Below are 25,499 nucleotides of genomic sequence, written 5' to 3' on the forward strand. Positions count from 1 at the left end.
AACATATTTCATCTTTCTCAAAGTTCATTTGGATGTTATATGTGAAGTTGTGTATACTTTCTAAGAACCTGTAGTAGCAGTACACAATTCTTTATTCTCTGGTTCTGAGAACTTTATTAAGTTGTTATCACCTCACTAAGTTGTTATCTATCTCATACAGTTCAACAAAGGGAAGTGTAAAATCCTGCACCTGGATAGGAACAGCCCCATGCACCAGGACATGCTGGGTGCTGAGCAATTGTTAAATAACTTTGCAGAAAAGTAGCTGGGGCTCCTAGTGGACACCAAGTTGAACATGAGCTAGCAATGTGCCTTTGTGGCAAAAAAGGCTAACGGTATCCTGGGCTGTATTGAGAGTGTTGCTAACAGGTTGAAGGAGGCAAGAGACATACTGCAGAGAGTCCAGTGAAGGTGATTATGGTAGTGGAGCATCTCTCCTATGAGGAAAGGCTGAGAGAACTGAGACTGTTCAGTCTTAAAAAGAAATAGCTTGGGGGGAATATCATCAATGCATACAAATACCTGAAGGGAGGGTGCTAAAAGGGCAGAGCCAGGCTCTTTTAAGTGGTGCCCAGTGACAGGACCAGAGGCAATGGGCACAAACTGATACACAAGAGGTTCTGCCTAAACATCAGGAAACACTTTTTTACTGTGAGGGTGACTGAGTACTGGAACAGATTGCCCAGAGAGGTCATGGAGTCTCCATCCTTGGAAATAATAAAAATCTGTCTGGACATGGTCCTGGGCAGACTACTCTAGTTGACCCTCTGCCTTATCCTCTTGCAGTTAGTGGTTTTTATGAAAGGAAACAGAAGGAAGAAGAGAGGACAGTAGTTTCTATAATAGAAGGTTGTTAGACAGCCAGAAACTAGCCTGCTGAGTGGATAGATTTCTGAAGGTATAAGAGCGGTACAAAATATTTACTTGGAGGAAAGGAAACTGAGAACCAGACAGTAGTTCCTGGCAGGTTCAGCGTATAGTCCCTGAAGAAGTATGTCTCTTTATTACTTGTCTGCTCAGATTTTATGACAAAAAACGTAACAGCACTAGAGCTGATAGCCATAAAGGAAGTGTACTTGTAAACAAAACTGGTAAGCTGAGCCATTATCCTTGTAAGAAACTCACAGTTTTACGCAGCTTTTTAATTCCCATTTGCAGCTCTTTCTTCTGGTTAGCAAACCTCTGAGTCTCTTCTCTAATGACCTGATATGCAACAAATATATTGTTGAAAGATAAAAATAGACAAGAAGAGAAAAAAAGATTGAAATAATCTAAAGGAACATTATCTGTACAGAAAACAAAACTCCAAAGGGATTAATAACTGAAACAGACAAAATCCTAATTCAATAGGATGAATCTTAGAATTGCTCAAGAGAAAAAAGATTGTACAACCAGGTCATGTTGTAAACTGGTTGTACAGCAATAGAGCTTAAAAGAAAGAAAATATTAAAGAAAGAAGTAATTACAAGTGCAATGATTATAGACACATTGAATGGCCCACTGCCAAAATTTGTTAAGTGTTTTATATTCCTTAGATTTTTCATTGTCACTAAGCATTTCCAGTGGGATATATAAAGACACAAATAAACTAACATCTGTTAATAATTCTGGAAGCTGTGAAATTTTCTTTGCCCCTACAGCCTTGCCAATTCATGTCTTGGGGAAAATTTTGGAATGCACCTCTGGAATTTGCTTTCTAAAATAATTTTCAACTTTAAGTAGGATGATGGCTATTGATTGAAAGGAAGGGGTGTATCATTCCGACATTGGATGGACTCTATCCTCTGAAAGTCAGATGCAAGTCTCAGGACATTAATGAGCAGCTTAAAATAACGTAGGACCACATTGCTGTCCTTCAACCTTTGCTTCTCATCACCAGTCCCTAGCTGATGCTAACAGTCATGTGGTTTTCGTGTGTATGCAGAGTCACATGGATTTGCCAAAAAATCCCAGTAGTGACACCAAAGCATGAGTGCCAGCAGCAAAGCAGAAACAGGAATACATGTCTGGGAGAGCAGTGGAGAAGATGCCACTTTCAGTGGCAGTATGTCTTAGATTGACTTGAGCCACTTGTGAAACTGCATCATCATTTGGAAAGTCACTCCTGAGATGACCAAGAAAGCATTGATATTTTGCTTTGTCCTATCACTGAACCTCAAAAGCTGGACAAAATACACAGCTCTGGGTCATATCAGAAACTTACTAGCATCCATAAATTCATATTTCTGCGGGGGGGGGCAGGGGAGGAGGATCTATACTAACATTAACATAGCAGTTTCCAGGCTCACAAAGCGCTAAATCCCCTCTCTGTAGACAGTTAGATCTCTGATGTACTTTTACTTAAAAAAAAAACTTTGGTTACATAACATACTCACCTCAACCTTAACCTGAAATAAACCTCAGGGGTTTTGTAATTAATGTCATAATGTTGAGTATTGATTTATCAGTGCTGTAGAATTTGTTACTCTGGCCCTTGGGAAGAAGAGAGCACCTACTTCGTTTCTGGTAATAATCTTCTGTGCAACTCTTTGACATTTAGAAGAAAAAAGTCTTTATAAGTTTCTAAAGGAAGCCAATTTCTCTGGCAATTTTTTTAGTTTACTCCTTGTGTAGAAGTGGCCTTTTGGTCTTTAGAGCTCCTATTGTGCTAGGTACCTTCTCTAATGTGTTTGTAACCTTGACCTAGGATTTCCAAAAGTCTAGACTGCAATGCCTTAAAGAGAGGTCCAAATTTCAGAAAAGCTTTAGAAACTAGATTCCTTTAAAGCATATAATTTGACACCCCAAATTTGACACCTACTGATTCTTGAAAACTCTGGCTTTGATTAATACTTGTTCTATGAAAGTACCTTCTTTATTTTCTGACCTATCCATGTCATGTCACTGGTACTGGCTGAATACAAACTGGTGATGTTTCCCTCTTCTTCTGTCACATCTACATTGGAAGATTTAAGTGGTGCCTCCTGAAATTAAGGACATAAACATCCATCTCAGGAACTTAGAGAGAATGAAAGAGAGACAGAAATGAAATAAAAAATGGCCTCACACTAGAAGCAACACCATCACCACCAATTTCCAGAAAGTGTTACATTTTTATTCCCTAACCAGTCCCCAGATTTGATTCTGCAAATCCTTGCTATTATGCAATGCCTTTTGACTCAAATGGGCTGACAGTACTAATCTCTGTAATCACTGCTTTGCTTGATTTCAACAGAAAAAATATACAACTAGTAACACACAATGTATAGCAGTAACAGCACACTGGAAATGACACATAATTTCACATGAGGAGAAACTGACTTTCACAGAGCTTTCTGTGGCTAAAGAAACCAAGAGAAACTGAAGATGTGAATGTCATCTTCCAATAACTATTCCATTTCCTTGATAATACTATTTCACAAATTAATAATTAAGCATATTCAGTCCATCGCCAGGGGTATTCTACTTTTACAAAAGGATCAGAGTTTGTTTTGAGGACAGTTTTTATTGTGTATAATTTTAGGATAATGATCAAACTTTTTTTCCCCATAAAAATACAGAAAGCACCTTAAATTTCTCTTCTGGAAGTGATTCCGATGTGGATTCTGGGTCAAACTGCCATTCTGCCATAGATTTTAAAACAATATTTTCATTCAAAGTAGACTTGTTCAGTATAGCAAGAAGAGACTGCCAGTGAAAAGCAGCTTCCTTAGCTTCAGTTTTCTTTATCTTCCTAATAAACAAAAAGGGAACCGATGTCTTTTTTGTGTATTATAGAAAAGGATGAAGTATTAAATATTCTTTATAACACACTTATTAAGTTGTTTAAAAATGCCTATTTAATATTTTTACATATGATTCAACAGTTTGAGTTCTAGAATTGCATAATTAAGTGAAGTTTCCAGAGAATTAAAAATTCTGAAAGATGGATTACCCAGATTAGAAATGCTGCTCTGGCAGAGTCTATGCATCTGCCTGAACATTTGTTACACCACAAAAAAGCTGTAGTTTCAAGCATCTCTTACTCCTAATGTCTTCTAAGAGCTCTCCATAGCGACAGTTGAATTCCCATTAAAGCTGTGATGTCTCCTAATAGCTAAATTAAAATAGTATCTCATGAGATTACATCCCCACAGAGCCCCTTCCAGATGGTATATTTGAGAGTGATAAGAAGCTCACTATGGGTAATACTTATCAGAAGATACTCCTACATCTTGTGTTGCAACCGTACCCAAAGTACAAGACTTTTCATGAGCCAGGGAGACCACCTCTGAAGATGAGAGGAGTGATTTTATTTCTATCAAATTCTTCTCCTTACTTTGAGATTAAAAAAAAGACCAAGTCCAGAATCACAAGTAGATGCAAAAATTAGTCTGTCAGGATACAAGAATTTACACCATCAATACTGGTCTGCCACTTTATACATACTTCCATTTCAGACACACCAGGGCACCATCATTTTCACCATTAATGAGGATAAATTTGCCATCCAGCGAAAATACCACGGATCTTATTCCCCCTCCTTGATATGAGTGAGAATGCTTTTGAGCAAGTATATCCTAGAAAAGTCATAGAAGCAGTATCAGCAAATACTTTTTTCTAATGGAATATGTCTGTAAATTACGCTGCTTTATTTTTAGATAAAAGTAAATCCAAAATGTCAATACAAAGTACATAAAAGACTAGGATTTATGAGTTTAAAACTTCTGACTACAGATGGTGGAAGTTTGTATATTGATTTTGCGGGAGATAAAGACAACTAGTAAAATTATCTATCCCAAGATTTACTGGAGAAGAAAGTTAGTTTGTATGATCATATACAGATTCATTATAAAAACAATTGTACTGTATAATGCTATGTCAGTTCATGTTCAACATAAAATTTTTCTGGAACACCTTATATTCAAGTGAAGAAAAGCTTACAGTGAAAGAAAGTAGCTTTCACACCTCTTTCTCATGTAAACCAAACAAAGCCTGTGCCTGGATGCCTACCTACCATAGTAAAAGTATGATAGATGAACAAAACACCATCCTTTGCTGCTGATGCCAGCCACCGGCTGTTGGGTGATAAACAGAGGAAACCTGCTCCAAACTGATTGCTAGGAGTCCTCTTTTCTGATAAAAATACTGATGGATCTTCCAACATATTCTGCCAAACAAACGAAATGTTAGCAGCAGTTCAGATGATGGAAATATCTATGCCATTTTGAGAAGACTAATGAGAGCTTTGTGGGTTATCACATGGGTTACAATTTAAAATGGTGTTGGATTACTGAGCTCGGGAAGCAGTACCATTGCTATGCTGCTGATTTGCTTCTCATCTCCTCAAAAGGGTCTGTATTCAGTATGTTTGGGCCTGGAGTTTCTTTGGTCAGAAAGTACAGGAGGAGGAATGCTGCCTTTGGAATTCACCTTCTTGCTTAACCTGACTCTTAAACTGAGGGAGATCTATGAGCTGCAGAGAGCTCCAGTTCATCAGCAGGCAATGACAGTGCCTTCCTGAAGCCCCCACTACTTCATTGCAAGGCAGGGCTGGGCTGGGTTTGCAGTTGTGTCTTAGAGTCATGGGCTCAGATTGGCTCAGTTCCTTCAATAGCTTGATATTCAGGTTACTTAGCAGATTGCACAAAAGCACAGCTGCAATACAGAAGCTACATGTGAAGTCCCTGCAAGCTGTATGAGTTTTAAGAACCAATATTTGGCTTTCTCTGTAATAGAAAAAGGAGTGCCTCTACCAGGTTTCTGAGCAGGTAGTAGGATACTGAAAGTTGATGCTTAAGGATGGAGTAGGTATTTTTAGTGCAGAGAGGATTTCTTCTAAGATAATATCCTGCTATATTCACTTCATCTACAGCCTTTGTTCGCTGGTATTTAACCACCACACAAAATAAAGCAGCTTCAGAGAATTACCTCTTCAGAGAGATGGTATTTACAGATGAAAGGTGCACAGGTACAGTAGCCATACACAATGTTATCCTTCAATCTGACTGCTGAGCTCAAAGGGTAATCCAGATCATACTGCTCCTTTTTAATGGCACTAGCATTAAGCATTCCTTGTGCATTAACATACTTATCATTATCTAAAAGATTGAAAAAAGAAACAGGGAGGAAGAGGCATCACTACCACTAATGCAGGTGCTTCACCTATCAAGTAATTATGAAAACCAATCTCAGCAAGGAATGAGCATGATGTGAGTTTTCAAGGAGACTGGGTATTAAGATACCTAGCTTTAACACTAACTCTGTGGGTTGTGCTGATGTAGCACACTGCAGTGAAGCAGAGAGGTAGCTCTACTAGCTCTGAAGAAGTACTAGAAACAGTTTAATCATAATGATGTGACAATTTGTCTACACTAATTTACCCTGCTTCTTGGCTATTACATAAGCAGTGCTAATTAGTTTGCATGGTGGTTCATGTCATCATTGCCTTTATCTAGAACTTGTTTAGGCATCTCTGCCATGAAGTACACACAGCCAGGGCACTATTGGTTAAAACACCTAAGTTCACATCTTCAAAAGGGCATTTAATTCTTTTTGGTTCCTTAATTTGAGCTTTAAAGAGACACCCAAAACTAAGACTGATGCAATAACAATAGATCTTCAGCAACTTTGAAAATCAAGTCCCATTTTATACGTCTAAAAATAGGCACAAGAAGTCATCCAAGATTAGTGAATATTTAAAGAAAATACTAACTTCATTGAAAACTAATTTTTTAAAAGTTTGTACATTTTAAGACCTTTTAAAAATTAAATAACTAGAAAATCTGACACTAGGTTTACTAACAGTTTTACAGAAGTTTTCTCCATGAAAAGGCTTTGTTAGTAATTTAACTGTGTATACTATGAGTAAAATGATATAAAAATAGAATGATGTTAATAATAAACACATGCTGCCTTTTGCTGTAAAGTGATAGAAGACATCACTGAAACTTCAAACTAAGTTGAGTTTAGCAATTCTTAGGTAGAAGAGACATAAAGCTGGAAGTGCATGGTGCCACTGCCAACCAAGCCTGTTTTGTGCTGGCTGCATGGTGAGGACACGAAGCACAACATTAGCCTGCACTGTGCCTTAGTTAAGTGAATGCATTTAAGCTCTTTCATGACAACTGAATTAGCTTCCCAGCTGATTCCAGACAGTGCCCCAAATCAATGCAATCCTAGAATATCAGTTTTAGATATTCCTAGAATATCAGACACAGTTAAAAGTTCTGTGATCACTCATGACACTCAGGTCCATTTTTTCTTGCTTATACTACTTCCAAAATACTATAATATTATAGCTGTGTCCTGAATGACACAAACAAATCACTGAGTTGTTTCACAGATGAGGATAGCATATATAAACCAAATCATGAACAGTGTTTGAGAATTTAGGTGGGCTATCCAATTTGGTGAAAGACTAACCGGTTCCCTTCATTTTACTTCCAGATTATGAATAGAGATTCTAACTGTGATGTCCCAATATGTACACTGCACACTGCAGATACAGAGGGACAGATTTCCAGAAGATGAATGGAGGTATGCCATTTTTAAGTCTCCTTAATTGTCCCCTTTTCCTCATCGTGCCATTTTTTTCATAGATTGTTTCTCTGTAACATTCCTTATTGGGATACAAATTAACATTTTTTAAATACAGTGCACTTCTTCCTTGGTGCATTTACATAGAAAAGCTATAACAAAGACAGGGAATCATAATTTTTTGAGATATATCAACTTTTAACCTTTTCCCAATGAGCTGTTATATACCTATACTAATTCTCTGAAGAGGCTGGTGGGATAGATTCCACTTTGAACACCTGATATGCTAGTCTGCATATGGGTGATGCCAATCCCAAGGCTTCTTTGTGGCTGGTTTGGGGCATTTCCCACACGGTAGTAATAAAAATAACAATAACAACAACTAGTAGTAGTAGTTAAGTGGTGGCTTTGTGATTCTGCAAGTGAATTACTTCTCTCCTTCCTTCCTTGGCTTTCCCTTAGAATATCACAGTCTTTGTGCTGAAATGATTCAACTGACTATAAGTCTACAGACTGCTGTATAAGAAATGGTGTCCTCAGAGAATGTACAGATGAGATGAAGAAAGAGATTAAAATTGTTAATATTTTGTGTTAAGGGATGAAAATAATACGTTCTTGCCTTAGAAAAACATCACATAGTGTGTATTTCAATTCTTACCTGTTGTGAGTGCTGAAGATAGACAAAAAATTTCCAGTCTTGCTCGCTGGACCTCTGCTACTTTAAGAAGTACCACCACTTCAACTAAGTCATTCTTGAAGTCAGAAGCTACAGAAAGATCCAGCACTTCATCTGCCAACACTGAAGCAGTTAGGGAACACCAGTGCAAATTGTTACTGAAGCGTGGTAACATTGTTTTTACCAAGATATCATATGAAACAAAAGGAGATCCCTGTTGAGAACAAATCTCAGCTCAACCACACAGTTTTGAACTTGCATTAAAATGTCAGACAAGCCACAACCTTGTTTCAGAAAATGCTGCACACACACAACTTCAGCTTGAGGCATCGGGTGCTGAGAATGCTAAGCACCAGAGTGTTATTATTAAACATTCAAATCTGAGTTTACATGCAGCTTGAATTGCAGCTATTTTGAGGCTGTCTGCTGATAACTGCCAAATAAAGCACAGAAAAGCCCTCCTCTAAGAAGCCAGACAGACAATGAGAACATGATCAGGCAAATTCTGAAAATTATCTACAGAGATGTAATTCTATATTTGTCAAACCAATTAAAATGATAAAATAATGTCCTTTATAAAAAATATGATGAAGATCTATATGCACAGATGTGATCTGCAAGTATAATGTTACTGGAAGTCAGAGACTGCATAAACAAATTTACAAATGTCAGAAGAATTTTTTTGTGAATTAAAAGTCCATTGTTTTTTATTCTTCAGTATCAACCAGCAAAGCTGACAGTTCCAGAAGTCCCCATGTTAAACATATCTGGGGTGGACATTTGTAACAGGAGACTGCACGCAGCTATCATGACCTACAGTTTTTTTAGTCTAAATTCTCATATGGTGAGCCACAAAGGTCTTAAGTTCTTTGCGAGCATGATTACTTTTGAGCTGGAGTTGTGATCAGCTGGTCAGCTAATCCATTCTCTTCCCTGTTACTTATGTGTGCCCTGGAAGAAAAGTAATATTAGTGCATTTGCTAACTAAAATTACAGAGGACAAAAAAAAGATTGGCCAGGACAAAATATGGTTGGGAAATAGGTGGGAAGAATATGTTTAGTCCTCCAAAAAAATAAGTAGAATGAAGGAAAGTGGCTTAGTCTGTCCAGCAAGTATACTTAAAATACAGCTAATAGTGAAAACGCAATGTAATTGATGTTATTACATATATTACCTACATATCCAAGAACTTGGAATAATTTTGAAGGCCGGGCATCTAGAATAAAGATATGTCCTTCTGTAGCTCTAGCGATGAGGAACTGGCCACTCTGATCATAACTAGGTAAAATATAAATCCAAGTAGAGAACAGTTCAATACAGTCAATAAGGGTCAAATAATTCCACTCCCATAACTCTGCTGACTTCACTGAAAGCATAAACGCAACTGAAATTTCAGCTTCTAGGTTTACAGGGTTAAAGCCTGATATCAAGCCCAGTGCTATGAGTGCAATTTCTAATTGAGTGGGTGGTCAATCTAAAGCTAATGACACGCCACAGCAGTCCATGTTAACAACTTTATTAAATCTTTCTTTGAAGTTGAGTTTTTAAAAAATAAAACTACTATACAGATTTTGATATTATTTTGAACAGACATGTCTTTGCATTGATTTGACTTTGAATAAGCTGCCTTCTGTACCTATTTTTAATGTTTTACCTTAGGTAACTGTGAAAAGAGATCACATCTGAGTCTCCAGATAACAGGTAGATTTATTTTAAAGTTTAACAGTTCAAAACACATTCTATTTTTAAAAAATTAGAAGTAAACTACTCTCAAATTTTTCAATAATTGAAAAAAACCCCCAAACCTCCAAACAAACAAAAAAAGCCTTTTAGATCACTAGAGTTAACTACAAGAGGACTGGTAAATCCCAGAACTGTAAGCAAATGAATAATTAACAATAGTAATAAAAATCCACCATATAAGAAGGGATAACCAAAAGGCTAAAACTTAACTTCACAAAACCTCAAATTTATATTCAGTGAGAAATAACCCTCTAAATTCAGATATATGGAATTGTGCATAACTACTGCATATGGTGATCTTTCAGAAAGGATCTTATACACCAGTATCTTCAGTGCCCAGTTAAACCTTCTTAAAATACAGGTTTATTATATTTCTCTCATATAAAACCTGCTACTACTCCTCTTGCAAGCAATTCAGAATATGTTGGAAAAATTGAAGCTGTTAAAATATTTTACTTCATTGTGTTTAGAATAAAAACTTTTTTTGTTCAACTAACAGCATTACTCAAGCAAAAAATTGACAATATTCCTGCCCTTGTTACTACATACTTACTGCAAAGACAGCACTGGAAATTTGGAAAGAAAAATTCTGTGAACAACTCGTGGAGCTTCAACTTTGGTAACATCAAGGAAATAGATCTGACCTCCTTTGGTCCCCACAGCAACACTGTTGGAGGAGGGGCAGCAAGCCATAGCAGTTGCCTGGTTGAGAAGTAAAAGATACTTAACAGTTCCATATCTTTTTATACATTACACTATACATTAGTATGCAATTTCTTTTACTATTTAAAAGTCCCTAAAATTTGGAGAAGAAACCCCAAGTGGTTTATCTAAAAAACTTTTTTTTTAACAGAGAAAGGAATTTAGAGACATCACAGGAATTTTACCTATGCTCTGTATCTCCATATCAAAAGCTAATTCTGCACTCCTCAGAAAAAAACTCAACACATCCACTATCCACATTTTAAGTGAAAGAAGTTCCACCTAAATAAAACAGTGAGCGCACTGTTATGTGTGCAGCTGTTATAGAAAGGGAATTTTTTTTCTTACTGTGTCAGACTTCAGGGTTTGAATGCATCTTAAATCAAGACAAAGCATTAACAGTTTGAAATACTTCTATCAATCAACTCACTCCTTAAAACCTGTTTTTCAGATCAGTCAAAGCATTTAGTTTTTATATACTTGAAAATTTTCTTTCAGTTCTGACACTCATAAAAAAATTAATAAAGTAATATTATAAAAATTTAGTTATTTACAAATATGTGCTTAAAGACACATCACTAGGACATTAAGCTGAAATGTCTCTTCTGCTTTATGGCCAAGTTAAACACATGATTAGTTCAATGAAACATTCTGAAAGATAAGCTATTTTAAATCTCTTTCATGGGTTGTTCAAAGGCACTACTGAGCTCTCCTCAGCAATGGTTGATCCCAGTCTGTGGGATATTATGCTATGAATTGAAAAATATGAAAGAAAATTTTAAGTATCAGGCACTATACAAGCTCCTGGTTACGTGTACCTCAATATCAATGTTTAGCTTGCTGAGGCAAGTTCCATCTTCCAGGAGCCAAACTTGTACTTCACCTGAAATTGTTACAGACTGTTGAACAGAGAAAAACATAGTCAAAAGAGGGTGGAATAACCAAACAGTCTGGAATTGACTAGTGATCTGCTATAGAATATAAATTCAACTAACATCTGAGCATAGCAGATCAAGGGTTACTAAGTTTTGCTTGCAATTACGTTGCTTTTCCTTTAAGTCCAGTTGCTGCAAGGTACACCTGCCTAAGGGAAACATTTAATAATTTTTGTGAATTGCTGCAACTACAGGAATGGTCTTTAAGCAGAATGAGACAATCTAGGGCAAAACATGTAAGCTTGATCTATATTAGCACTCCCACCATTCAGCCAGCAATAGAAATACCTGCTTATAATTTTCTTTGCATGGAAAAGGGCTTAAGGAGAGGTTTTGTTTTCTCACATGAAAGAAAAATGATGCATATCATAATGGCGCTTGAGTTCTTCTTATACCCAGGCAATTTTGTAATTCCACAGTAAAGTATGGCTAGAGATCAATCAACCCTCACGTTACTCATTCAGTCAGGTAAAATTTGTCATTCCCATGCTACCAACAAACAAACAGATTCAGCAAACCTAATTGTTTAAGACCCCAGGGTTCCTAGGCTGGCTACTTGTAGAATTCATGGCCTGGAGATGAATCAGACTTGCTGGCTAAAATACATGTCTTGCAAGAGTCAAAGACATAGGAGGAAAGCAAGGAATTTCTCAGAATGGACAGATCCATGAGTAAGGCCTTCTTTGTCCCTGCACCCAGGACAGAGGCATCTCTCAGGCTGTTCCAATTTGTGCTGAAGGCTGAAAAGATCAGTAGGAACTTCTTGTTCCAACATCTATTCTATTAATTGAATCCACCTGCTCAGCTATGTTCCTGAACAATAGTGAGTCACACAAACCAACAGCAGAAATACAATGACATTTTAGCAGTCTGTGAATTATCCACCTTGCATTCTAGGGCAAATTCTGACCCTTTTATAGGCCATACCTGAATTAATGCCATTTACTTCCTTAATGAGAAGTTACACAGCTGTAACAAATATCAGAACAGACCCAATCTCTGCAAGGCTTTTGATTTTGTGCCTTGGCAACGTATTGGTTACCTGAAAAGTGCCACTGTTCTATATAAGAAAGAATACCATTTCTTACCACACAGTACTTGTTCCCTGGAGTAAGAAAATCAGCTGCCAGAAAACAACTGCTGCATGCATCCAGGAGTTTGACAACTTCTCCACTCTGGGCAGGTTTATAAGTATAGACTGCCCCCTGACAAATAAAGAGAAATAATCCATCACTGGGCTATGAAACCTTTCATTAAAAGCTTTCAAAGACTTCAAAAAGAAAAAAAATAGACATCTTTCTGAGCTTCACCCTTTAAAGTTTTATATTTGACTCTAAACTGACGTAAAAATTGCCCAGTAGAATTCAGCTGAATTTAGTGGATTATAGCAATTTACACAAGCTGAAAATCAGGTTAGTTCATTTTAGAGTGGTCCAGTTAGTCACATTTTCAAGAAGTTTTGTTTCTCAAAATTGCTTTAATAAAATAATTAAAACCCACCCTATTTCATGTTACTTCAGGAATCAAAAAATATTCTAAACCAACATAAAACACAAATCATAAATTTTAAGCTTTAAGAGATGGTTATATCTAAAGATCTCAAAGCCTCTTAGAAACAATTCATAACTAATATTGGTAAAGATTTTAGAACTTCTCTACTCATTTTACAACACGAGAATAAAATCAGAGAGACAGTGTGACCAAAGTTACCATTGCATTGCTGCCATGAACACAGAACCTCCTGACTCTCTCTCTCCCCCTGCCCACCCCCCCCCCCCAAAAGAAAAACAAACATTTTAAGAGCTTTAAAAATGCCAATTTAAATGATTAACGGTCTGGAAGACCAGGTGGAATTCAAGGATTTGCAACCCTTGTGTAAGATTTCTGGAAATCAGGCTGGTCAAAGAAGGATCTTGGACTTGCCAGACAAATCCAGGTACATATACAGAACAACCCTACTGGATAGCCACAGTAGGTCTGATGTACCCAAGCTACACTTTTCTTACTGTGCAGGCACACATCAAGCTTAGAGCTCATGCTCAGTAAGTCCCATGTGACCTGGACACACCTGGACCCTGTACATGTACTCCACTGTACACACACAAATATTTCTGTTGGGAAATCTCAGCATTAAGTACTTTATTTATAATCCACCATCTATAGGAGGCAATTGTTCTGTGCTTCATTAAAAGTCTTTCAAATCTTTCATTAAAAACACAAGATGGACTAAATTCACCTCTGATACAATTTGTTGACTTGTATGATTACATTACAGACATTTCATACTAATAGTATCAGCAAACACACATAGAATCGCAGGAACATCCTATTACGTAGTACTATTATCTCAAATGCTATACCTGGTCAGTCACAAGCAGAAGTATGGTGTAATCAGGAGAGAATATGAGGCTCAATATGGGTTGTAAGATATCAGCACAGATTTTCATCTCATACTGCAGACCTTTGACGTGATAAAAGAATAAAATGCCCTCCTGTGCAGAAAAGTACAAATCCACATGAGGTCTAGTTCATTTATCTTAGCCCACTCTGGCAAACTAAACTGCAAGAACCACTGAAAATCTCTAAAGTAACAGTGTTTAACTGCATCCCATCACTAAGGGTCTCATTTGCCTTTAGTGTGTTTAAATCCAGAGGACTCTTACCCTGGATAATAAATCTATTGAAAAATGAAGGTGTTCTTTAATATAAGTCTTGTAATAGAGCATGTCTGATAACAACAGATTCTCTCATCAGTTAATACTTAAGATTTCATATTGGTTTTTTTGAGACATAGTAAGAATTTGTCCTGCTCTTAAGCAGTAACGTACAACGACACTGTCAATTTGGGTTAAATATTGAGTTAGATTTTGTACAAAACAATCTGGCAGTCCTCTTGGCCATTTTCTCTCCTTTCCTATTTTTTTGTCCATACTTCTTTCCTCTTCCTCTAGAATACTCTTTGTCTTTTGTTAAAAATAGGAATGTCCTCTTTTATTGCTTCTTTGACTACAAAAATGGAATCTCTTCCCACCCTGCTCCCTCCCGATTTTTTGTCCCAACAAAGAAAATATATACAACACCAGATAGGACCTTTACAGTTCTGCAGCCCTCCACTTTTTTCTAACTCCTGTATTTGCAGTGAACTCCGCAAATATACTCCATTTGAATGTTCTTCAATTTTCGCACAATAAGAGTAAGTTAAAACGATAAAGGATGCCTTACACTTCCAGCTGCATACAGTCCCTCGTTACAAAATGCCATGGCAAATAAAACTGGTTTTTGCAGATCCTTTGGTTTGCCACCTGAGAGCACAAAACCAACATAAAATATCAAATTTAATTTATTGCAACAACATGTCTCAACTTCAAATCTGGGATGATACACTATTTGTGAGTAAAAAGGCTCCATGGACTGTATGTTCTTTGGACTTTTTGCTGTGATAATGAAGAATAAGGTTGGTATACATAATTTGAAGTGACAGTACTACTGTGGTCTGATGAACGAGAAATCAATTTGAGAAATCATTCGATTTTGTAAAGGCTGCTAAATAGCCACATTAAAGTTTGTCAATAACAGAATCATAGTCATTTAGGTTGGAAGGGACCCTAGAAGTCCTCTGATCCAACCTCAGTTGGCTCAGCACAGAGCCAACTTCAAACTCATAATGAACTTCAAAGCTAGATCATGTCCAGAGTCATATCCAGCTGAGGTCTGAATATATCCAAGAATGGAAATTCCATAGCTTCTCTGGGCAACTTGTCCCAATGTCTGACTAACTTCACTGTGAAAGTATTTTTTTTCCTAGTATCTACCCAGAATTTCTGTTGATGCAAACTGTGTGCTTTGCCAGTCTGGTTCCATCTTCTCTGTAACCTTTCATTAGGTAGCTGAAGCAACAGTAAAATCCCCCACTTCCTCTTCTCCAGGCTGAACAAAGATAGTTCTCTTAGCCCATCTTTGTAGGTCATGTACTTAGACTCTGCAATAATATTTGTGGCCATGTGCTGAACTTCGTCTATTATGTGAATCTTTTTTGTACTGTGGAGCCCAAAACAAAGTGTGTGAAACAAACCCATAAATCCTAACTCACCTAAATTACAAGTGATTGCAGTTCTAAAAGAAGTTGCTAAAACTAAGCACTAGGGAACCTATTCAAGCATCACTTATTCCAATTTAAATTAGAATGAACAGAAATTATTTCACTGCCACTGTTTCTCCTGAGGCTATTAATTTGGCTGTCTATTAGCACAAAAGCTATTAATCATTTGTCATGTAAACATATAAAAGATTGCCATCAATGTGTCTTACAGAGGCCAGTGTGAGCTGAGTTTTTCTAACCAGCGGCTCCCAGCTGTACTCACATATTATTACCCCCAGACATCACTGGTGCTGCCTAAAAATCTTTTAGCTTGATTTGAACATGGAAATACCTTTCTTTTTCTGTACTTCTCTACGAACATATGACACCACATCCGATATTTTACGCATGTATTCTGCACAAAAGAAAACAATTTATGATGTCAACATTGTTTATATGTTAATATTGCAATAAAAGTCAGTCGTATTCCAGTCTACTGACCAAAAGGCCAGGTTCAGTATACTGAATTAAAAATGTGCACTCCTCCCCAATATCCACCATTTCTGTCATTTATGCAACTGAGCAGGCACAATCTTTCTGTGATTCAGCTTACAGTTGTAAAAGGGAGATAGCATGCTTTGCATGGAGAGTGGTACAGATGCAGATTTATCTATCTTCTAGTGCTAAGTTCTGGAATTGTTATTTCTAACCATGATTTTTTTTTATTTGATGTACTTCTGAAGGAAATTTCAGACAGCCTGAAAAAAATGCCCAAGTGAAATGTTGTGGCTGCTTATGATTCTCTTTGCAAGACCATAACAGGAATTTAGCATGTGCTTGAAGTTGGACACGCACTTATGCATTCTGCTAAATAGATACAGATTGCAGTAAGTTTTAAGTTAAGCAGAAGCTTCAGTACAATATGAACACGGACAACTTTGTTACATAGTTTTAGTACAGGGCTCAAAGAAGATTATACAGGCCAAGGAAAAGCCCAAATGGTAAATATTCTGTTGCCTTCTACCGAACTGGCAAAAATATTTCTTGTCACACCTCATCTTTTAATTTGTTGATGACTTCCAACACTTGATTTGGTAAACTTAACACTCTGATAATTTCAAAAACAGAGAAATAATGCTGGTTTGTTGGTTTTTTTTTTTTAAGAGCAGCTTTCCATTTCTGTGTTAACTATCAACTGAACACAGATAAGAGTACTTTGGGAAAGTCAGGGATACTTGCTGCAGCTTAAAAAATAATGTATTACATGGCAAAAGAAGAAAACCAGATTATCACCAGCCTGTCTGTTAACACTGATGCAGTGTTTATTAGAAAAACAGTTCTATACTGGTCTACGACATGCTATTGCCCAGTTCTAGTGCTAGGGAGAAGCATATTCCAGTACTCCTCTTAGACCTGACTGAACCAGCGAACTTCATGTGCACAGTAGGAATGACGCCTTCCAGCCGTGCAAAGACAAGAGGGTACAGGTTGCCATTGCCAGAACACTTTATGCTGGCTGTGTCTCACTGTCCTCCCTCTTGGGAGCCCTCTGAATGGGCACAGAAGGGTAGCATGAGGCAGGTAGCAGAGGATAGACCTTGGGACTCCCAGAAAAAAGAAGGCATGGAATGGGCTGCTGTTGCCAGGAAACTTTAGTCAGTCACTAGCCTGCTAAAGGTCCCCATGAAAAAAAGAGAGGTGGGAATATATACAGGGCAGACAAATTGCCTTGGGAAGTTGCAATCAATCTGAGGTCCTCCCACTCTAGAATAAACTAAAAGCAGATTTCTTTGTTTGAAGTCAAAGACATCTTCTGTTCACTCTCTGTGCTTCATACTTTCTGCAGTAAAGGCTGATAGTCTTTACAGATGTGTTTTCATTAGAAAATAGTTTATGTAAGAGCTTATTTTAAGGAATTCTATTAAGCAACATTACATTAAATTCAGTTTTGTTGTTTGAAGACTCATCATGAGTCTTCCAAGATCTGTTCTAAAATTATCTAACATACCAAATGAGGACAATCCAATATTTCATGCAAAATAAAATACATTATTGGTACTTAACTAATAGTATAAAGACTGTGTATAGCTGGTATATTAATAGTTTAATATTAATCTAGTAGGGCTGGTTAATAAGATCTGGGCTTCTGGCAGTATTATTAATTTTATCAGTTTTGATGTATTTAGAGCTTTTTCTCTTTTTTGCCAAAGAAAAATGAAAGCCAGTTATTGGGTGCTAAAGAAACCCACACAGAAGTTCAAAAGATATTCTCAAATGTTTATCATACCAATAAAAGAAATATGGTTCTACAATATAGCTTTACAATTTCTATTGTGTAAGATACACAATAAGGGAACAGATGAAAGCAAAAAAACCTTTCACCTATCCACTTTCCTCCCTACTTCAATAAAACACACAACATTGCTGTTTCTTACCAGGCAGAGGTTTTTGTTGAAGAACAGAAACACTGCATGTCTCAGCATCAATTGCCAAAACATATCCTTCTTTACAGCCCACGTAAATTTCTGAGGTTGCAGTCCAGCAGTGGGCAGTAGGATGCACTGAAGGCTTAATATAATTTCTAGGCTTCAGCACAAAAATAAACAAGTTCAATCAACAATTGACAAATATCTATACAAGCAGTTACAAAAATTTTAAGGCAAAAAAAAAATCATTATGTCATAGGGTATGACCACTTGTATCACATCTGCCTTATTTTATTCAGTCATTCCTTCACTGAGGCTAGTAACTTGAGAAACAAGAACATTTTCCAGAAAAGTTTATGTCTGGAGATAGCGGTGGAGAACTTGCCTCTCTCCCTAGAAGCTTGTTTAAATGATGAATTATATTTTCATTGAAAAATCATGTATTTTTAAATGTGAATTTGTCTGGATTTATTCTCCAGCACTTGCATCTGTTATTTTGTCCTCTAGCTTGGAAATCCCTCCAGTATCTTGCCTAGCCTTACAAAGATAGTGACCCACCATAACCAGGTCATATCCCAATTTTTTAATGATAAAATTATGACAAAACCAAACATATTGAGCCCCTAGAATTATTTTTTTTTTTACGTCAGAATAGCACTGGAAGCCCAAACTGAAACTGTTACCCACTATGACCTCACCCTGACAAATGCTTTTCAAACTGCTTTTCAGAATAGTCTTCCGCTTTGTAGACATAACTTGCACATGTGGTCTTGCATACTTGGCAGTACTAAAACACATTTTGTTTGAATAGTTTATCTTATCATATAATCGAAATTGCTCTGTAAAACAGCTCTGTCAACCTTTATGTCATCTGCAAATTAGTTCTAGAAATATCCCTGCCACAGAATTCCCATGTGCCTTGAATTTAATTTCACTAAAATAAATCTCATAAATCCATCATCCATAAAAGAGGAAGAACAGAACTTCTCCACCAAATACTATTAAAGACAGTGACCTGTTCAGATACAGCAGTAACTGGGGTCATATAAATACCATGACAGAAAGTACCACATTGAAGAGAATCTGGGGAGGGGGTAAGGGGAAAAAAACACAAGAAAACCTTGGGACGACATTTTAAAGAAAAGACTCAAAGAACCATGCATGTCAACAGAATTGATGAGGAACACTAAACAATATGATGGATGAAAAAAAAGAAGAGTCTATAATTCTATAAAACACCTGCTGCCTCACTAAAGGTTCTATAAAAAGAGGAAATACAGATGGACTTGTGATGAAAACATAGGACAGCGATTCATAAGTACCTAGATTTCATTAGTAAAATATGCCAAGGACTTGCTATATGATTCTGGGTAAGTAACTTACTCTCTATTTATGCTTACAAAGCATTTTTAATTTCTCAGGGGGGAAATGTTACAGAAATAAAGTATATTAATATTTACTTTATAAATCAAATAGGACTAACAGTAATAAATCTATAACAAATGGGGCTTTACATCACCCAGAGAAACATTTAATATAGGCATTTTCATTGATTTTATGAGGCTTGAACATCACAAATCTTTGGGAAGGTTGTAACTGAACTACTGTGAACCAGAAGCTTCCTGTGTAAAGACAACTTCTATAATGTTCCTTTGTACCTGCTGTCATGACTGTCTTTACACATAAACTAGATAAAATATGCTAATCCTAGGATAAGATTATGTAAATCCCAAACCAGGTTGCTTCTTGAACTGTGCATTGATACAGTGGTGCATACTAATAATAATGCTGTCTTTTTTTGAACTTCTTTCCCATTTGAGTGGCACCTCTTCAGGGAAAAAAAAAAATCCATGATGGATCCTTGTCATGAAAAGCTTTATAAAAAGACAATGGAATAAAATTGGTACTGGGGATGAAGTGGAGTCAAGTGGGCTTGTCATGGTAAAACATATTCAGAAAACTCAGGTCCCAACAGTAAGAAATATTGAAAAGAAACTAAATTAATTTAACGCAAGAAAGAAAAGGATTGAAAGCTGTAAAACATTTCAATTCCTTTCACTCTGCTGCCCCATTGTGGTTACTTTGGTACATACCCAGCCTCAGTAGCTTGTTCTTGAGTATGGAACCCTAACACATTTCAAAGCAGCAAACAAGTGCACCCACAATGGCGATGCTTTTCTTACTTGCCACTCACACATTCCTTAGAAGTGGGCTACAGCCTCCAAGGACCACGGACTACAGGCTGAGGACAAGTCCTTTAAATAATAGTCTAAATAAATGGTTCTCCACTTTGGGTGCTTCCATCAATGTGAAAAACACTGATCTCAGACTTAGTGATAAAGAACAAAAATCCTTCTGTTGAATTCTGCAGAGAAAGGGAGAGCTTCAGCAAGCCATGATACTATTCCCACTGCATTCAACTGAACACACGTCATTAATCACCACAGGAGAAGCAGGTTGTCTCTTACTAATTGAAAAAGCATTGATGATAGTAGAGAGGAAAGTAACTCCAAGGTATTTACAAATGTTGAGGCATGGATTTTAGGCCAGAGTCAGATAACTGCTCATGGACATTTGTAATGGTACACAAATCACCAGTGAAAGTAACCATGGATACATCTGCCACAGCAGTCTGTCGATTTATAAAGACAGTGAAGAATGGTAGTTATTGCACCTCTATTTTGGACAGCCTGGTCCACTACAGCAACTGTAGTCTGAAGAGATCTGGTTATCTGAGGAACTCGGCAAGTTCAGTCATTTCAATCTCTCCCAAAGTTGATGCCTTAGACACTTTCCAAAATAAGGGTCTTGATAAAACAATATTTCAAAGAAGTATCTTCTCTAGCAAGTATATTCTGATCACCTTGTGCAGGAATTGCTTTGCCAAAATGGTATGTTCCATGTTGGGGTGCTAGAAGGGGGTGCTTAACCTGACAAGACATAAGCATGCAATTATAAGATGATCTACTAGTGGCTCAGTTTTTCTGCTAGGTTAGAGAAGGAGCATATGTGCAATCCCCATGCGTGGAGGGGAGAATTAATGCTGTAAGGCACAATAAATGCAAGTCCTGCAAAAAATTACTTGGCTACCATAGTCTGGAGCAAGGTGAAAATATGCCAGAAATTGATTCAGTGCCTCCCAGTGCTAAACTGCGAGTGTAGCACCTCACATTTTAGTACACAGGAAACAACATACCACCACCACAACAAAAGGAACAACAACAGCTTGTATTTCTGCAAAATACTTTCATTTCAAAATAATCTGATGTTCACTACCTTGTCAGTATTCACAACCAAAATACACCCATCTAGGGAATCTGGAGAGTAAATAACTGTCAAAATATTTACCATGTAATTTGAAAGAAAAGAAAATCTTTGTCAAAGACTAGTAGAACAATCTACTCTTACTCCAGGAATATTTCTATGTATAAGGAGAACACAATCACCTTGAAGGTGCTAAAGAGAAACCTAGTTTTTTCTGAAGGCAGTTGGGAATGCAAAGACCCTATAGTGATATCTAGTATGGTTGAAAGCACAAACTTTTCCGTGTGGGAAAGTTCATGATGTAGTTCTCCAAGTTCAAGCATAAGAACCTACCATTCCTGAACGGAATAGCATCCATTCAAAGACAGACAAATTCTATTAAGCCTCACAGACCTAATATGGCAGTTATTTTTTTCCCCAATACCTCTCATAATTCACTTCGCAGACTAAAGAACAAAGTGGGTTTTGCAGTTCATCATCTGCACATAATATAAGAGGCAGTAAGGCAGAAGAAAAAGGCAATGCCCCTGACAAGCATATATTATCTTCATTTTCCATGTTCTAAATGATCTGAAATATAAGCAGTTCATATATAATCAGAATCAGTAGAGGATGTTTGTTTGTTGTTATTGATTGTCCTAGAGACCAAGGGCATCAGCAGTTACACAGTTGAAAAACCTCTGCGAATCTGAATGCATGAAGCCATGAAAAGAGTATGAGGTCAGGAAAACATCATTCCCTATTTTTATTTTTTATTCTGCTTTATAATAAAAGTTTATCGCAGAAACCTGTGGTATACTAACCTGATATTACAGAACTCACATTTGTCCATTGAAAAGACATAGTATAATGACAGTATCATCTTCTGCATGGTAGTTTTTTTGTCTCATATATATCACAAGCCACCAAATTGAAATCAATGGTCTTAATCTTAGAAGAGAATCCCAGATTTGCAAGTTAAATGTTTTCACACTGGCAGATACTTCTAGTTGGTAGTCAGGTCAAAGTAAATTTCAAACAAAATGAGAAGACTTTTGAAGCCTCTCAAAAGAGGCATCTCAAGGGAGGCTAACAAGTAAATGATCAAATACAAGTGAGACAAATGGGCAGGTCCAACACTGACAGTATTATGGGAATGTATTTCAGAAGCAGGAGTTGCTGTCTGGAATAAAGCCTTCAATGTTTCTATAGCTTGAGACATTTTCAGAGTCAAAAAGAAGACAAATCCCAAAGTGAAGTAAGGATACCTGCAGGTTACTATCAGTTTAGCATGGGAATAGTTTTTCAAGGTTTCAGCAAGTCATATTAGCTTGGGCATAGTTAAATGCTGACATGCTTATACTACTTCTGGGATACAGATTAGTACCTCCACTGCACAGATATATTACTATGCTGGGACCTGTATTAGAAATCTCTACATTGTACTGCACTGTGCAGTAGCAGCATGCCTTCTAAGTCTACTGTCAAAATGGATTTCAAATATATTGTTGAGACAACAGATCTGTTTACTGGGTTGTACCTGTTTAACAGACAGTAAAATTATTAATTTATTAACACCTATTTGCATAAAAAGTATAATGACTTGAAACAGTAAAAAGGAAACAAATCAGTAACTACCATGAATGTTTCTGCTTCATCTCCTACCAGTCCAGCAATGGCTGAAACGGGCAAATCAGGGCCATGATATGGATCTTCACCATGAGAAACTGGGAAAAACAAATCCTTACGAGGACTCACAGAGCCTTGTCCATCAGGGAGTTTCACAGGGCTGTGAAAAAGGAAAAGACACTGTCTGAGGAGAAGAAATACTATGAATAGTAAATGCTGATACAAAACTGAGAAGCATTTTTTCAAAACTTTGAGACACCAACTCAGTTAATGGGCTTTACTTCCGCAAGAGTAATGGAGGGTTTTCGTAGACAATCTTTCTACATGGCACATACCATTTCACTGAAAAGTAACAGTAATTCTGCTACAAAAGAGGAATGTTCCTAACTGGCAGAAACAGATTGCCATGTTCTAGCTCAGAGTCTTCTCTTGTTGCCTTGTATAAACAACTCTTCTATGTTACTGTTTCCTTATTAACCAGGATTAATAAAGACACACACCTAACTTTCATATGCTGTGAGGATTCATGTTTAATGTTTATCTGGAGAAGGCTTAACGATGATGGAAAATTAGTAGTAGTATTTGCTTGTTGCACTCTGGTAATCGGTGTGTGAGTGGCTGTTAATGCAGGAGTTGAGGATTCTATAGTTTACAAACTATGTTGATTTATGACTTGGAAAAAAATTATGTAAAATAAACAATTCTCAGTGGATGTTTAACCTCTACTGAATGGAATGAAAAGTGAGGAAAAAGGAGTATATATGTATTTTCACATGTGTACTCTATAATGACAAAAGGCAAAAAACCCTTCAGTATTCTTTTCAGATGGCAAATTAAGGCCTTGTCTACACTTTCACTAGTATAACTGTCAGTGGCATTATGTTGGTTATATTCACAGTTAACAAGATTAAATACACTTGGGAATTGTAGAGTAGCTGCTGCTGAAACAGCATAGGTGTTATATTTCAAGGACTCCAACTTGAATGATACATACTACTTTTATACCAGCCTCAAAAAAACATTTTAGCATAAATAAATTCTAGGTTTGCTGTGCTCAGTGAATCGCAGTGACAGAGCCACCCCCTCTGGATCTGTAAATTGGCCACACAAGCTGGAAATCACAAAGAAAACTGATACTGCTTTTGGTACAATTTGTGATTACAACAACATATTGTTTAACTATGCTTACTAGGAAGCAACTTGATCAAAATTTGGTGGTTTCATAGCTACAAAAGCAATGCTCAACATAGCCACTTGCAGGAAAGCAGTCCAGGCACCACCTTAATTCAGTCATGCAGGTTTTGATAGAGGCTGCCAAAGCAGCTGATTAGTATTAGCTTCATGATGTGCATAATCTGGACATGTGAATACTAAGAAATGAAATAATAAATTCAATTAACTTGATTGACTAGATAGGTTCACACTGCTTGTGATTTAGTAATTACTGATTGCAATTGCTAGGTGAACTAAATTGGATTAAATTCTCTGCAAACAGATGTAGGCTGTTAGTCTTAGTTATTAAACTATACCTCTAGATTTTTCTGTTAACCTGAAGGGTGTTCCACTTACTTTTGCTTAAGGTGATGCTCATCATTATTCCTTTCAATATGCCAGATAGTAAGGGAGCTCTCATTAACAAAACACAGCTGTTGCCAATTCATAGGATTAAAAGTTAAAGAGGTTGCTGTTACCCCTGGCTGAGTCTCACTGCACAGGAGGATATTTTCTTGCCAGTTCCTTCATTAAGGAGAGTAAAAGAAAATCAAATGCATTCAATAAGTCAAAAACATTCAAGCAAAATATATCTGGATGTGATTATGACTGACATTCAAGATCAAGTTTGGAAAACAAATACTTAGTCACTGACAAAAAATTTCTGCTGTCAAACATGTTAGGTCCTCTTGAGAATGAAAAGGAGGTGGTTAATTAGCCACACATCAAGTTATTACTGCTACAAAAAGATTGAACAGTAAAATAATTTTGAAAACTGACATTTTAGAAGCATTATTATGCACTTCCTTTTGTGAAAAGGCAGGAGTCATGGAAAAGAGTCAAGAGACATGGATTTTTTCTCATCATTTCCATCAGTGATCACTTGAATGGGCCCAAACAATTAACTCTTCAGCACCCCAGAGCTCACCCTTGCTTTTCCAATCCATAAAATAATTATTATAATGCTTGCAGGCTTGCAGTTGGAAGGTATTATAATTAGGAAATAAAACACAGTCAGCCTGTGATTATCTATGGATGAATTACTTAGGTAATACAGTAATTGTGTTGTGAATGCAGACATAGAAGCTATGGCTGCATTAACTAACTTGAGCATGAAACAGGGCAGAATTTGTGTGGGGCTGTAATGTATAGCTGACACAAGCCTGGGAATCTGCTTTCCACTGACTTTTCTTTTGTCTAGTGTAACCTATTTTATGTTCTCACCATCTAATTTCCATATTTCTCCACTACCCAGATTAATTCTTGACTGTATTTGCATTTTTAGGTGCTGTCTAAGAACTGATTAACACCATTTGAAGAAAATGGTTAAAACTGATCCTTAATTTCTTAGGCAATA

At 36.9% G+C, this 25,499-nt stretch overlaps 1 protein-coding gene across 1 annotated transcript in view; it reads right to left on the reverse strand.

Moving 5' to 3' along the window:
- Positions 1-25,499, reverse strand: part of CFAP43 (cilia and flagella associated protein 43) — a 50,663-nt gene that overhangs the window by 18,968 nt on the left and 6,196 nt on the right. The window contains exons 4-20 of the mRNA XM_075026332.1: positions 24,500-24,667; positions 22,940-23,090; positions 18,068-18,218; positions 15,985-16,047; positions 14,777-14,856; positions 13,915-14,046; positions 12,643-12,759; positions 11,438-11,518; positions 10,471-10,619; positions 9,349-9,452; positions 8,156-8,296; positions 5,890-6,059; positions 4,976-5,128; positions 4,408-4,538; positions 3,547-3,712; positions 2,850-2,963; positions 1,126-1,203 (exon numbers count right to left, since the gene is read on the reverse strand). Coding sequence (XP_074882433.1) covers positions 1,126-1,203; positions 2,850-2,963; positions 3,547-3,712; positions 4,408-4,538; positions 4,976-5,128; positions 5,890-6,059; positions 8,156-8,296; positions 9,349-9,452; positions 10,471-10,619; positions 11,438-11,518; positions 12,643-12,759; positions 13,915-14,046; positions 14,777-14,856; positions 15,985-16,047; positions 18,068-18,218; positions 22,940-23,090; positions 24,500-24,667 — 2,149 coding nt within the window. The remainder of the gene's footprint in view (positions 1-1,125; positions 1,204-2,849; positions 2,964-3,546; positions 3,713-4,407; positions 4,539-4,975; positions 5,129-5,889; positions 6,060-8,155; positions 8,297-9,348; positions 9,453-10,470; positions 10,620-11,437; positions 11,519-12,642; positions 12,760-13,914; positions 14,047-14,776; positions 14,857-15,984; positions 16,048-18,067; positions 18,219-22,939; positions 23,091-24,499; positions 24,668-25,499) is intronic.

Source organism: Buteo buteo, chromosome 4 (assembly GCF_964188355.1).
Source record: "Buteo buteo chromosome 4, bButBut1.hap1.1, whole genome shotgun sequence".
In the NCBI taxonomy this organism is placed as follows: domain Eukaryota; kingdom Metazoa; phylum Chordata; class Aves; order Accipitriformes; family Accipitridae; genus Buteo; species Buteo buteo.